This window comes from Marmota flaviventris, chromosome 1 (genome assembly GCF_047511675.1).
Source record: "Marmota flaviventris isolate mMarFla1 chromosome 1, mMarFla1.hap1, whole genome shotgun sequence".
Taxonomy (NCBI): Eukaryota; Metazoa; Chordata; class Mammalia; order Rodentia; family Sciuridae; genus Marmota; species Marmota flaviventris.
The window spans coordinates 23,573,126-23,586,983 of record NC_092498.1 but is presented as its reverse complement, the minus strand read 5'-3'; the positions used below and the strand labels follow the sequence as shown (position 1 = coordinate 23,586,983).

Genomic DNA, 13,858 nt, shown 5'->3' with positions numbered 1-13,858 from the left:
CCTTGCATAAATTTGGAAAATAAAACAAAAGGAAAACAAAAATCCTTGTAATTCTACTTTCACAACTATTTATAAACATTTTTTTTCTATTTCTTTCTCTTTTCTCTCCCTCTCCCCTCCTTTTTTCTCATACGCATGTGTATGAACACACATATTTATATGAATTAGTCTTTTTAAAAATAAAATTATATACTATTCTGTAACTTGGTTTTTCCCCAATTTGAAACCTATGAACACATTTTCATGTCATTACGTTATCTGCAACTACGTTTTTACAAACATCAAGGGAGGAAGTCTAGACCCATCTTGTATTTAAGTTTATGTCAAAAGAAAGCTACCAAAAAACTAAAACCAAACCCAAACAAAAAATCTTAAGTGAGAAGAGTTAATCCTCAGCACACTGTTTGCATCTCCTTCTCCTCTCTTAAGCACATCAATAACAGAAAGGGGACAAGAGAAGGAGGAGGTTGCAGGGGGAGCAGAGGGGACGAGGTGCTCATAGAGGCAGAGCCATTCACGTTGCCACTCGTGTTTTGCAGTTCAGCACCGGAGGAGACAAGCCAGCCATCTGGCTAGACGCTGGGATCCATGCTCGAGAGTGGGTTACACAAGCTACTGCACTGTGGATAGCAAATAAGGTCATTTTGCCTAAAATTCCTCTTATTTTGATTTTCTGGGCTCAGGCCCACAAGCCAGTACACAATAGTCCCTGTGGTCCCTGCTTGAGTTATTGCCGAGCCCTTCTCTTGCCACATAGACAGGAAACAGATCCATCCAATCTTTTTTGATATTGCCCCATCCAGGGCCATGGCTTTGTGCCCCTGGGTCTGCTACTATACCCTCCTTAAAAGATACAGCAAACCCGAGGGGATCCAAGGAGTGGGCAAGTAAGGGCCGGAGTCAGGTTTCAGCAAAAGAACAGATTAGAGAAAAATACTTTGCTGCTTCTTAAGGTTGAGGCTTGATGTGCTGGAGATATCTAAAATCTTGAAGGGGGCTCAGACAGAAAATAGAAACAGGTGTAAAATGAGTTGACTTTGACCTAGAGATCCAAATTGAAATTAGTTAAGGGTGTTTGGGTTTGTTCTGAAAATTTCCCAAATCTGATTTTGAAGCCAGGATGTAGCAATATCTCTCTTCCACATGTTTGTTGGCATGAGAGTCAGGACACGGGGCTGGGTGTGACCTAGTCTGGTATTTCTTAAGTAATTCAAAAATGACATGCTATAAATCAGAATGTTAATTCATGAGCAAAGGAAATCAATCCACATCAGATCATTCAAGCATGTGCAACCACGTGCATACCAATTGATACATTTTTCCCTTCAATTAAAATGCGGTTACCTTTAGGGTATTATGAAATGGATATTTAACAGTTGAATAATAATGCCTTAGGATGGCTGAGCACAGGAAATGAATAAATTTTAATCCCGCAGAAACTTCAACTCTACTGCAATTGATTGCAAGTAAAAATGTAATTCCCCAAATGAAATTTAACCGGTTCTCTGGATCTTTAACAAAGTTGCCACATATTTAAGTAATTTGATGTTGGTCCTGAGTTCTTTTGGAATGCTATACTGTGTGAGGACTAAGGAATATTTAAATTTTTTTCTTTGGTTCATACCCACATAAGCCACATATACCATTGCTCACTGTTGCAGCGTGCATCACCAGAATTCATAGGAAGAAAGCTGCTGCTTTTGAGGGAGAATGAGCACATGATAACTGATTTTTACTTAATTCAAGTAAATTATTTTGACCAGAAATGAAAATATAGACATGAGCATATTAAAACATATTAACACCACAGGAAACTGGGCTGCAGTAGACTTGGGAAAATTCTCATTGGTCAACAGTGGTCCTTAGGTCACATTTGTAAAAAAATATTGCCTTAATATTCTGTCCTGAGTCCCCTGGTCAAAAGAGAGGGACTGTGAGGTTGATATGGCACTTGTTCTCTGCTCAGATTGCCTCTGATTATGGAAATGATCCATCCATCACCTCCATTTTGGACACCATGGACATCTTCCTGCTGCCAGTCACAAACCCCGATGGATATGTGTTCTCTCAAACCCAAGTAAGCCTGAACTTTTTTTCTTCTTCCACAAAGACTTTAAGGAGATGTGTAGGAACTTCAAAAACCAAATAAAAGTAATCTTTGTGTTCTCGACTTACTCTAAACAGAATGCCTAATCTCTCAGTAGTGGCCCTGAAAGGAGGCACAGAGAAATGTTTATAATCACTTCTTATTCCAACACATGATGTCTTCACTTGTCGCCTCAGCCAGAGCCCATTTCAGCCGTTAGTCTGGGCTATTAGAGCTCAGTGTTCACCAGTGAGTCACCTAGGAGATTTGTTCCAATTATCTCTGCGGTTTTTTTTTTTCTTTTTTTTGTGGTGGGATTGATAGAAAAGAGAAGGCGGATGTTACCTGCTGACAATTAGATTGCGGTAAGATTTAGGTAGCAGTACAATGCATCCCAGCATTTTTACCATCTGTGGCAGAAATCCTCTGTAATATCACTAAAAGGAGTTTTGTAGGTTTTCCCCCCTTGAAAATCTCATTACAAAACACCATTGTGGCAGTCGTGACCCCAGATACGTCCGAAATGAATCAGAGCCTCCAGTTTATTCTTGTAGCGAGCTGATGACGATGGTAGCGCTTTCAAAGAAACTCGTCCTAGCAACTGGTCATCCCTTGAGATATCGCAAGAATAAAGGGTTCCATGGAACCTAGGAAATGCCGCCCACTCTATCCTTTTGAGTGGTGCATATACAACATGAAAGCATTAAAAATCCTTAAAAGTTCTTAAGTAAATTCACCAATTTAGCCCCATCTTTCCCCCAAATATTCGACCACAGAACTCTCTTTCCCTTGCTTTTTGTTGTGGTGGTGATTAGCACTGAATAAAACTAGTGTTTTATGGAACGTGGTTTGGCAGATGTTTATTTGAGGAGATGGGGGTTATTCCGAGCGGAACTATTCCAACACCTCCGGGGCAAGAGAAGTCAGTGCGATTGCACAGAGACCCTCCTGGGAGGGCGCAGTAGGGATGAACTGCATTCTGAAGGGACCTTCTCATCAGGGTGAATGACCGGTTTTTCTTTTTTCTGTAATTCTTTTTGGGTCGGATTTTAAAGAATCGGATGTGGCGAAAGACCCGGTCCAAGGTCTCTGGAAGCCTGTGTGTCGGTGTAGACCCTAACCGAAACTGGGATGCAGGTTTTGGAGGTGAGCGCAGGGACTTGCCCCTACGGATGGGTTAGATTGCTGTCTGGCTAACTAGCTGGTTTGCAGAGCTCTGCAGTGCGTCAGCCTGCTAAGCCCATTTAGGATTCAAGCCATTTAAAAACCTCTTCGAAAAACACTTTACTAAATTCCCTTCACAGGAGCGCAGTGCTGTCACAGTGCTCTGAGCAGCATTTAATATATTTTGTCTCACATCTTGGTTTTCCCACAAGCTGTAGCCCTGTTCAGCTTCCGAGCTGCCAGAGCAAGACTTTGCACAATGGCGGGAGCTCAGGAAGCCCTGAACCAGCCACTAGAGGGGGTTAGGATCTATTCCGAGGAGAAGCATTACATCATCTATAGATGCTTCGAGAAGGAAAACTTAAAAATAAGTACAAATAGGATTAAGACATTGATTTTCGAAATAGATTCAAAGTAAAATATTAGCTTGTTGCTGGCTTGCAGCTCTTATGTTTTGGAGTTCAGTGGCAGGCTGTTTGGGGCTCCTTTATGCTTTTAGGTACTGGTTAAACCTCCTTATGCTTTTGTAATCACAGAACTGAAATTTGTTTGGTTTCTCCTCAGGAGCCCACAATAACAGTGCGGTTAGGAGCTCTGTCTTTTTCTCACTAGTATTCCTAACACCTAGCACAGAATTTGCCACATGGAAGGCAATCGTTAAATATTTGTAAAACAAATGAATTAATGAGAGTCATGGAATAGAGACAGGACCCGCTAGGGGATTGTGACAGCATATGGATGAGTTGCAACTTCATTCATCGCTTTTGCAATTTATTTATTCATTTTTTTTTGCATAGGGGGAAAATAATCAAAGCACCAGACCCAAAATATTGAACAGTTCCCAGCATTTCAATGCCAGTGTTTTTCCTCCCTAAAATGTTATTCTTATTAAATAATTTAAACTCAAGATGACAGAGGCTTGTTTACATTTCACCCATGTCACTTAGTCTGGGGAATCTCAACTCTTACCTGCTCTCTAAGAGATTCTTTAGCATTCAGAGCCCCTGCCATAACCCCACCTCAGTGTTCTTGAGCAACTCTGGTTGCTGAGGGAGTCAAGGCCAAAGGTGGCCTTGTGGTCAAGTGTAGTTATGATTTCCTCATGGCAGAAAGGGTGTCAGAGGCTTTTTTGCCTTTGTGGCTTTGTGACTTGGAAGTACAGATGCATAGAATCTTTTGCTCTTGGATTCTACAAATTGGAAAAGATCCCAGAAAAAGAATTTGCTAAAACTCCCACCCAATGCAGGAATTCCATCTATAATATTAAATCGAGCTTTTCTTCCAACAACTCCCACAGAGAGGAGATGATCTAATTTGATAGCTCTTTCTGCCATATAGAGGAACCATATTTTTTAAAGAAGAGATGTGTGCGGAATCTCCTCAGTTGGGCTTCCTGTCTATGCCCTTAGGAAACGTCTTGATCAAACATAATGATTCTGGTTTCCAGAGGAGAAACTTAGTGATGTGCGTGGTCCCTTCCTTCCTGTGGTGTTTTCATAAAGCTTATTGTCCTCACTGGGCTTCTCCTGCATCCCACCAGGACCTGGAGCCAGTAGCAGTCCTTGCTCCGATTCATACCGTGGACCCAGGGCCAACTCTGAAGTTGAAGTGAAATCCATAGTGGACTTCATCAAGAGTCATGGGGAATTCAAAGCCTTCATTACCCTCCATAGCTATTCGCAGCTGCTCATGTACCCTTATGGGTACAAATGTACCAAGTCAGATAACTTTGATGAACTGGTGAGTTTTTTTCAACTTCATTTTAGCTCAGCTACAACATCAGTTGTATGGACAAATAAGTGTCAATCATGAAGTTAGGCACTGAGGTGGAGGTGTACTAATGACAGGTTAAGGAAATGATAGATGTTAAGTCCAGGAATTAAGAAGATTGTGATCAACCAAAGGTTTAGTTTCCTAAACTAAGTTTCCTTGGAAAATAGAATTCATGAAAATGTTGTTGCCTTAATCCAGATGAGCAGGAGCCTCATTTGACCGTGGGTTATAAGGATGTGCTTTTCTGTTGCCTACGAACAAAAAACACTTGGAGTTATTATTTATTTATTTATTTTAGTACTGGACATTGAACCCCCAGGGGTGCTTTACCACTGAGCTACATCCCCAGTCCTTTTTATTTTATTTTTTTAAAATCTTGAAACAGGGTTTCATAAGTTGCTGAAGGTCTTGCTAAGTTGCTGAGGCTGGTTTTGAACTTGTGATCCTCCTGCCTCAGGCTCCTGAGTTGTACCTGGCCAAAACCCACTTGAATTTAGATCTGAGGCTCTTGAAGTGGTGAACAGATGCTCTATACTAAGCAACCTTGCTCCCCAAAACTCTCCTAATGCTTTTCTGGGACCTTTGACTTTATGACCTGTTATGATGATGCACTGAGTTTAAAACATTCATTCCCTAACTTGATTCCTTCTGTCATATTTCCTGTTTCAGGAATAAGCAAATTGGCGGCAGCCTTAGGTCAGATGGCGACATCTCAGGAGACTGTTTGCAATTGAGCAACAGCTATCCCATGCTGAAGAGAATGTGCAGATATTTCCAATTTGGCTTTCAGACTTGGTTTTTGAAACCCATATGTTAGGGATAAGTCCAGAATTGGGACCTTTTGGACAAATTACCTTCAAATAGATTATTGTCAGCAGCCCCAGACAGAAATGGGATAGATTATTTCAATTTAGATATATCTCATTATATTCATCAGATATATCTCATATATTTCATCTCATTAGTTGGATTTTGGCTCTGTCAGGGTTTTGATGGTGACTCTTACCATTCAAAGTCAAATCAGGAAAAAAGAGTGTCAAGGTTGGAAGGAATCTAGGATGAACTTTTAATCGACCGAGATAACCTTAAATTATTCAAACCTGGTCCTCAAATGTCTACCAGATAGTCATCTAGTCTACACTTAGATGACTTCCTGCCTCTAAGGGGGCTGATTCCATGTTGCAAGCAGGTTTGATAGTTAAAGTTCTTCCTCGTAGGGAAGGAAAACCTTCTTCCTCTGTTTCCCCCCCTACCAGCCCTGGTTTATCATTTGGCTTTATTGAGCAAGTTTATTTCTCTTTGGAATGTGAATGCATTAATTACTTCAAGACCACTGACCTTCTTCTCTTAGGTCTTTAAGATAGGGATAACCTCCAAAATAATATCAGTTCCATTAAGCACTCACAATATGGGCCCAGGTTCTCTCACCATTCTTATTACAGTTTTCTTAACATCCTTTGGTTTGTCTGTGTTCTTCAAGGTAGCTCCTAGAAATGAATGTGAACTCATGTTGCAGGTTAACCAGTGCAGAGCAGAGCATGGCCGGAACTGCCGTCATCTGGACCGTGCACTCTGCTAATACAGTTGAGGGTCACATTAGTTTTTTGGCAGTAACACCGTGCAGTTGACTCATGTTGGGCTCATTGACAGCTGAAACCCCCAGGCTCTCCCAGGCTTCAGCTGAGCCAGGTTTCCCCCATCTGGTAATTGTACAGTTGTTTTCCTGGACCCAAGTTCAAGACCTTACATTTATCCTTAGCAAGGACAGTAAAGCCTCAATCAGTCAAAATTGGAACCCTCAAGTAACGGAAAATATTTTGCTGAGCTCTGCTTCTTGGAAAAAGAGACAATCACAGGGAAATAAGCCAATGTAGAGATCCAGTAAGAAAAAAAAAACCAACTTTCTGGGTACATTCTGGGGTCAGTATACATTTTATTTAGTCCCCTTACATGTACCCTGTTTCCATCCACACTTCTGAACAGGGTGAATAGTGGCAAAATAATGAACCCTGGAATATTGCAAAAACCCGGATGACCAAGTAAACAATGAAGGTCTTCATGTTGTATTTCAAAGCCAATAGAAGTATTCTTGTGCTCACTTCTCAATGAAAAATGGTTGAAACAAAAAAGAACTCCCTGGTCTATATTCTGCTATTGGGCAACCAATTTCCAAGGTTGCAAGTGTTATCCAGTCACCTTTATTTGGTTTTATCAATATACAGGATGAACTGGCCCAAAAGGCTGCCCAGTCTGTGACAAGCCTGCATGGCACCAAGTATAAAGTGGGACCAATTTGCTCAGTCATCTGTAAGTATCTGTTGTGCTGGAAGTTAGTAAGAAGTCACTAAGATGGCAGACACCACGTGAGCTTGGGTCAAAGCTCTTAAATGCCTAGATGTGAAAGGGATAGGACTTCATGCATAGAACCGAACCTTACCCAGTTTCCTTCAGTAAGTCTGGTCTCCTCCATGAGATACTTACTATGTAATATCTAGAATGAAGAACTTTCTAAGCATCTGAGTTTTTTTGCACCCTCCTACACTGTCCAGTTCCTTATAGCTCACTCTCATGCAGAATTAGGCAGAACACAGCAGCAATGTAGAGACCGGAGTGATGGTGAACAGGAAGTAGGGACATCTGCCCCAGGGGAACAGGAAGAGTTCCCAAACTAGAGCCATCTACTGAGGATGGACAGGATTTGGGAAGTAAAGCAACTCTTGTTGCTTATTGGATGTGGAGGGTTTCTCACTAAAGGTCATTGAATGGTACCCAAGAGGGTAAAAGGGGGTGGGGTGGGGCTAGAAAGATTACATTATTCAATTGTCGACATGTCGAGCTTGACATAGTTGTAGGGGATTCAGGTGGAACAATCCTGGATAACATGGCCCTGTGATGAGAGAGAGAGAGAGAGAGAGAGAGAGAGAGAGAGAGAGAGAGAGAGAGAGAGAGATTGATTTGGGACGGGTCGGCATAGAAAGCATGGTTAGAAGAGGAAAACAGAGATAGTTGGAGTGGAAAGAGAGCTGAGAGGAGAGGGGGAGCAAGGTTTGAGGCAGCAGGAAGTCCAGGCAGAGAGGCTGAGAATCCTAGATTTCAGAAACCAGGGAAGGAGCAAGCAGAGGAGGCAGTGGTTAAAATGAAAAAGGCCATGAAAAGGTCAATTTAGATGAGGACAGAACATTTTCCATTGAATTTTCATCACTAGTTTATTGGTGACCTTAACCAGAGCAGTCTCCGAAGAATGGATGAGAAGGGGCGGGGAGGGGGGGAGAGAGAGAGAGAGAGAGAGACAGAGACAGAGACAGAGAGAGAGAGAAGAATGGAAGGCTTTGGAAGGCTTTATTTTTTTCCCCCTCAGACAAGAAATATATTTATTGACTGTGGGGAAAGAACCAATAGAGAAGGAAAGGTGGAAGACACAGGAGGGAGGAGAAATGACTTATGCAGAGTGATTGCAGAGGAGGGGTAAGAAGGGGTAATCAGAGGCAGCCCAGGTGGTCCATCAGGCTGGAGCAAGAGGAACAGCTACAGTCATAGGATGGGGTGGGGATCTGCAGGAAGGCTCACTTGCTACTTGTGAGTTTTTAATTTTTTTTCAACACTGGAAATACATCTTTAGTCTAATCATGGTGCTTTCAGTGGGAGTTTTGGAGAGCAAAAGAGTGATATTTACTATATTCAGAGCCCTTCATGGAAATGCAGAAACTAATGATCTGATAATATTACATGCCATGAAAGCTTCTCTCTTTTTTGGTACTAGGGATGGAATCCAGCAGTGGTTTACCACTGAACTATATGCCCAGCCCTTTATATGTTTTATTTTGAGACAGGGTCTTGCTAAGTTGCTTAGGACCTTGCTAAGTTGTCGAGGTTGGCTTTGAATTTGCAATCTTCTTACTTTAGTCTACTGAGTCCCTGGGATTACAGGCATGTGCCACCATGCCCGGTGAAAGCTTTTCTTTTTTGAGTATTTTGAAATTTTTTCTTTGTGATTTATGATACATTTAATAAACTTTATGATCTTTTTTTTTTTTGTCAATCAAATGTATTTATCTAGTTAGAATCCATGTCTGCTGTATTTTGTGTTCAGCTATTTAAAGTTAGTATCATTTCCTATAGAATTTTATGTATTTGCATTCTAGATATTTCTTATTCCACTATATGGCTAAATCCTGGCTACTGGGCCCTTGAATTGTTTTAATATTTTGTCAAATAGTGTTACCATGAACCTGTTTTTTTTTTTTAATTCCTTTTGTTATTAGATGATCTTTTGGGGACATTCCTGAAGCAAGATTATCAAATCAAACAGAATGAAAAGCTTTGGAGTGTGTGTGTGTGTGTGTGTGTGTGTGTGTGTGTGAGAGAGAGAGAGAGAGAGAGAGAGAGAGAGAGAGAGAGTGTATTAGGCTGTGTTCTGAGAAGACTGATTTGCAAAAGTTGCTGATACCTTTTTATGGAGACAGGATCTCATTACATTGCGCTGACTGATCTCCATCTCCTGGCTCAGTGACCCTTCTGCCTCAGCCTTCCAAGTAGCTAAGACTACAGCCGCATACCACCATGCCTGACTTGCTGAGACCTCTTTTAACCATGTGGGCTTGTCCCGACCTTTATCAGGGCCATCTCCAAGGAGGAGAGCCCTCTGAGTGGTGGCAATGGGCACAGAGAAGTGGACTTAGCTTGAGATGATGATGGCAGCTTAAGGCTGAGGAGCACATACCTTCGTCTGGTTGGCAGCCTCTGAATGAATGGAGGCTGAAGTTTGGAATGTCAGAAGAAGGACATTGTGTACCCCTGAAACCTCCTCCTGAATCTTAGCCATTTTATTATAAGGAATATACTTTGTCTGGAAGTATTTACAAATAATGTAGAATTTGGAAGGCTGAGGTTTAGTGTACTTTCTTTCTTGGTGAGGACACAGATATTGAAGACATTTCTGATAAGCAAATATCAGACAAATGTAGATTTGCTGTGTGATCTTTGAAGACTGGATCATCATTAATGCAAGTTCTAGCTGCAAATTTGTCCAGAACTGACTGTATTATCTTGCTTCTTCATACCTTGGACAAGCCCTGCCTCTAAGAACCAGTCCCAGTTAGGTTCTTCTTGCCTCCTGCCTAGGTTCACTTCTGACCTGAAACATCTGCTTCTCTCCATCTAGGAGGTGACTTCATGTGTGTTCTGGGTGAGAAAGTTTCCCACCTGGAAAGGGCTTTGTGCTGTGATGAGTGCTTGGTCCAGGAGAAGGTATCCTTGAGTTATTTCCCAGGGAGATGTAGTGGGGAAAGCACAGCCAGAAGAAGCCTGGATCTGAGCTAAAACTGCCACTTTGGAACCAAGTCACCTTGGGCTAGTCACTCACCCTCCCTGGGCTTTTTAATCTGTGAAATGAATTGTCAAGAGACTCAAAAGATAATATATAGAATTAAGTGTTCACCAACTCTAAAGCAGCCACCTACTATCCTCCAGATGCCTTTGATCCTTAATGTGGTCTAAGTTGACAAGATCCTAGTCATTTATTGATAATGCTTGTTATGACTGACATTTATTGGATGCCTATTCTACCTACATTATAACTCATCTGAACCTCAATTTCCTCATCTGTACAATAGGTACAATGCTAGTAACTACTTCAGGACTAAGGTATAGATTAAATAAGATAATTTAACACCCTAACACATTTAGTGAGCACTCAGTGTTGTAATCATAGCCATTACATTATTACATTTAATTCTTACTGCCCTGTGAAATACATGGTATATCATCCTTATTTGACAGATGAAGCATCTTGGCCTTAGGTCACCAGCTAATCATTGAGGGTTAGTATTCAATCTGAAACTAATACTCTATCTTCTATGGACCCCTTATGGGATGATTGTATCATATAGCCACATCAGAGGTATAGATTAGTAATTTTGGTACCCTGGGAAGAATCAGTCCAAGTCAGCAACCATTAAGTATTTGTTATTCATCAGGCACTATACTAGCTGTTGTGGCTGACAAGTGCACAAGAATTTCTCAGAATTACAGGTTGAACATCCCTAATCTGAAAATCCAAAATCTGGAATGTCCCCAAATCAAAAACTTTTTGAACATTAACCTGATGCTACAAGTGGAAAATTCCACACCTGACCTCATGTGGCAGATCCTAGTCAAAAGGCAGGTGCACTAAAAACATTATATAAAATGACCGTTAAGATACATGTGTGAGATATATATGCAACAAGTGAATTTTGTGTTTAGACTTGGGCCTCATCTCCAAGATAACCTCATTACATATATGAAATATTCCAAAATCCAAAATCTAAAACACTTCTGATCCCAAGCATTTTGGATAAGGGATGTTCAACTTGGCAATTCACAATATTAACCTCTAGTCCTACTCTTTCCTGGTACAATTTCCTTGATGTTCCCAGTCCTGTTTTAGGGCTGGGTGGCTTCCTTCATCTCTGCCACAACCATATCCTCCATTTGTCCTCTACTTGCCCTCCCTGGGCAGGGCCTCAGGACCAGCCCATTGCTTAGTTCTACCGAGTCTGATTGCCTTGAATCTTCCTAGGCTCATGCCATCCGCCTTCATCATCTGTCATGTCAGTGGCCACACATGTCTCAGGTGCACATGACTGTGCTGACTTAGCCCATCAGCAGGGAGGCTGCACATATGATTTCACACTGTAGCAGAGCCTGCACCCTCCTTATGCTGAGAGTCTCGTAAGGACAGGGACCAAATCTCTTACTCCATAACTCCTGCTCTACCACTACAGGAAACAATGCCTGTACCTTCTAAAGAAGGAAGTGGTGTGGCCTCCCTAACCTGGGGAAGATGCCAATTAGGGCATCAGGCAAGATTCCAAATGGGTGGGTAAAGCCAGAGGCTCCTAAGAACACCAGAGGAAGACTAAGTACTGTGTTCATTGGAATAACACCTTTTGCTTTTCAAAGTATTCTTGTGTATTCTGTGGGCATGAGCCTCTGCTGAACTATGCCTGCTCCTGCAACCCATGCATATGGGGGTCTGATTTACCTTTGATCATGGTGGAACTGAATATAGAGGTTATGTAGAGGTCAGTGGGAATAGCATAACCAGTCCTTATTCTTATTTGCCCTTTAGACCAAGCCAGTGGTGGAAGCATTGACTGGTCCTATGACTCTGGCATCAAATACTCATTTGCCTTTGAACTGAGAGACACAGGCCGCTATGGTTTCCTCCTGCCGGCCAAGCAGATCTTGCCCACAGCTGAAGAGACCTGGCTTGGCTTGAAGACAATCATGGAGCACGTGCGAGACCACCCATATTAGGGAATTGTGGAATAGACAAACACCATTAAAATCTCTTTGGTTTAAAGCAAAATTGGGTTGTGACCATTCCTTTTTCTAATACTAATGTAGGTGCTTCATTTCTTCAATTTCTTTCTTTCTTTTTTCTTTTCTTTTTTGCAGGCCTGGGGGTCAAACCCAGGGCCTTGCACATGCTAGGCAAGTGCTGTACCAGTGGCCACATCCTCAGTACCCATTTCTTCAGTTTTCTCTGCCCTAAAACATAGCAATCCACTACACTGTAAGCACCTTGCCTTTGTCTTTTTCTTTAATTTGTCCTAAGAGAAATCTTCCAAACATCCTTGAAGTTTTTTTAATTAGTTATATATAACATAAAATTTAGTAGTTGTTATTATTATTATTTAAATGTTTTTATTAGTTATTGATGGACCATTATTTAGTTCTTTGTTTTATGTGGTGCTGAAAATCGAACCCAGTGCCTCACACATGCTAGCCAAGCGCTCTACCACTGAGTCACAACCCCAGCCCCTGATTATTATTTTTTTTAAATATTTTTTTTAGTTGTAGGTGGACACAGTACCTTTTTATTTTATTTATGTGGTACTGAGAATCGAACCCAGGGCCTCACACATGCAAGATAAGTGCTCTACTGCTGAGCCCCAGCCCCAAGTTTTGATTATTTTTAAGGGTACAATTCTGTGGCACTAAGTACATTTACAATATTATTCCACTGTCATTGCCGTCCATCTCCAGAAATTTTTTATTATCCCAGACTGAAGCTCTGTTCTCCTTAAATGGTGGCTCCCCGTTAGCCTCTCTCTTCAGCCCTTCATGACCATTATTTTACTTTCTGTCTTTATAAATTTGTCTATTCTAGGAATCTCCTCACATTCAGTTTGTAAGGACAAATCACAGTATTTTTCCTCATGTGTCTGTCTTATTTCACTTAACACTAAGTTTTTAAGGTTCATCTGTGTCTTAGCATGTATCAACCCCTCATTTCAGAGCTAGCAGCAGACTTTAGAGCTCAGTTTTTCAACAAATACTAATTAAGCAACTACAAAATGCCAGGCATCGTGCTAGGTGCATGTACATTCCCATTTCTGGCATGCTGTTTTATAAAAACCGATGGGACCCAAAGCCATGACACTCCTTTCCTTCTTTCCCATTGCCCCATCAAGTTTGGGTCTCAACTTCCACACAATTTCTTTTCAGATATTCACTTCCATTAGGGTTTTAGAGTTTCTTCATACTGATGGTTTTCCCTGGGAGACAAAAGTGGGAAATAAATTTCAGCTTGCCTGGTTAAAAAATTTTTTTTTTCAATTGCAGATGGACAGAAGACTTTTATTTATTTATTTATTCATTCATTCATTTATATGTGATGCTAAGGATGGAACCCAGTGCCTCATACATGCTAGGCAAACACTCTGCCACTGAGCTACAGCCCCAATCCCTCAGTTTCTCTTGTTACTAACTTCAAAGCTGAAATCTACCTTGGTGAAGTACAGCCCAGCCTCTGTTGTGGACTCAGTGGGTTAGGGAATTTAATTAGGT

At 41.3% G+C, this 13,858-nt stretch overlaps 1 protein-coding gene across 1 annotated transcript in view; it reads left to right on the top strand.

Moving 5' to 3' along the window:
- Cpa2 (carboxypeptidase A2) overlaps positions 1–12,374 on the top strand; it is a 35,966-nt gene extending 23,592 nt beyond the window's left edge. Inside the window, exons 6-11 of the mRNA XM_027950141.3 lie at positions 540–638; positions 1,967–2,077; positions 3,142–3,232; positions 4,791–4,990; positions 7,246–7,330; positions 12,135–12,374. Coding sequence (XP_027805942.2) covers positions 540–638; positions 1,967–2,077; positions 3,142–3,232; positions 4,791–4,990; positions 7,246–7,330; positions 12,135–12,322 — 774 coding nt within the window. The 3' untranslated portion in view covers positions 12,323–12,374. The remainder of the gene's footprint in view (positions 1–539; positions 639–1,966; positions 2,078–3,141; positions 3,233–4,790; positions 4,991–7,245; positions 7,331–12,134) is intronic.
- Positions 12,375–13,858: the final 1,484 nt, after the last annotated feature.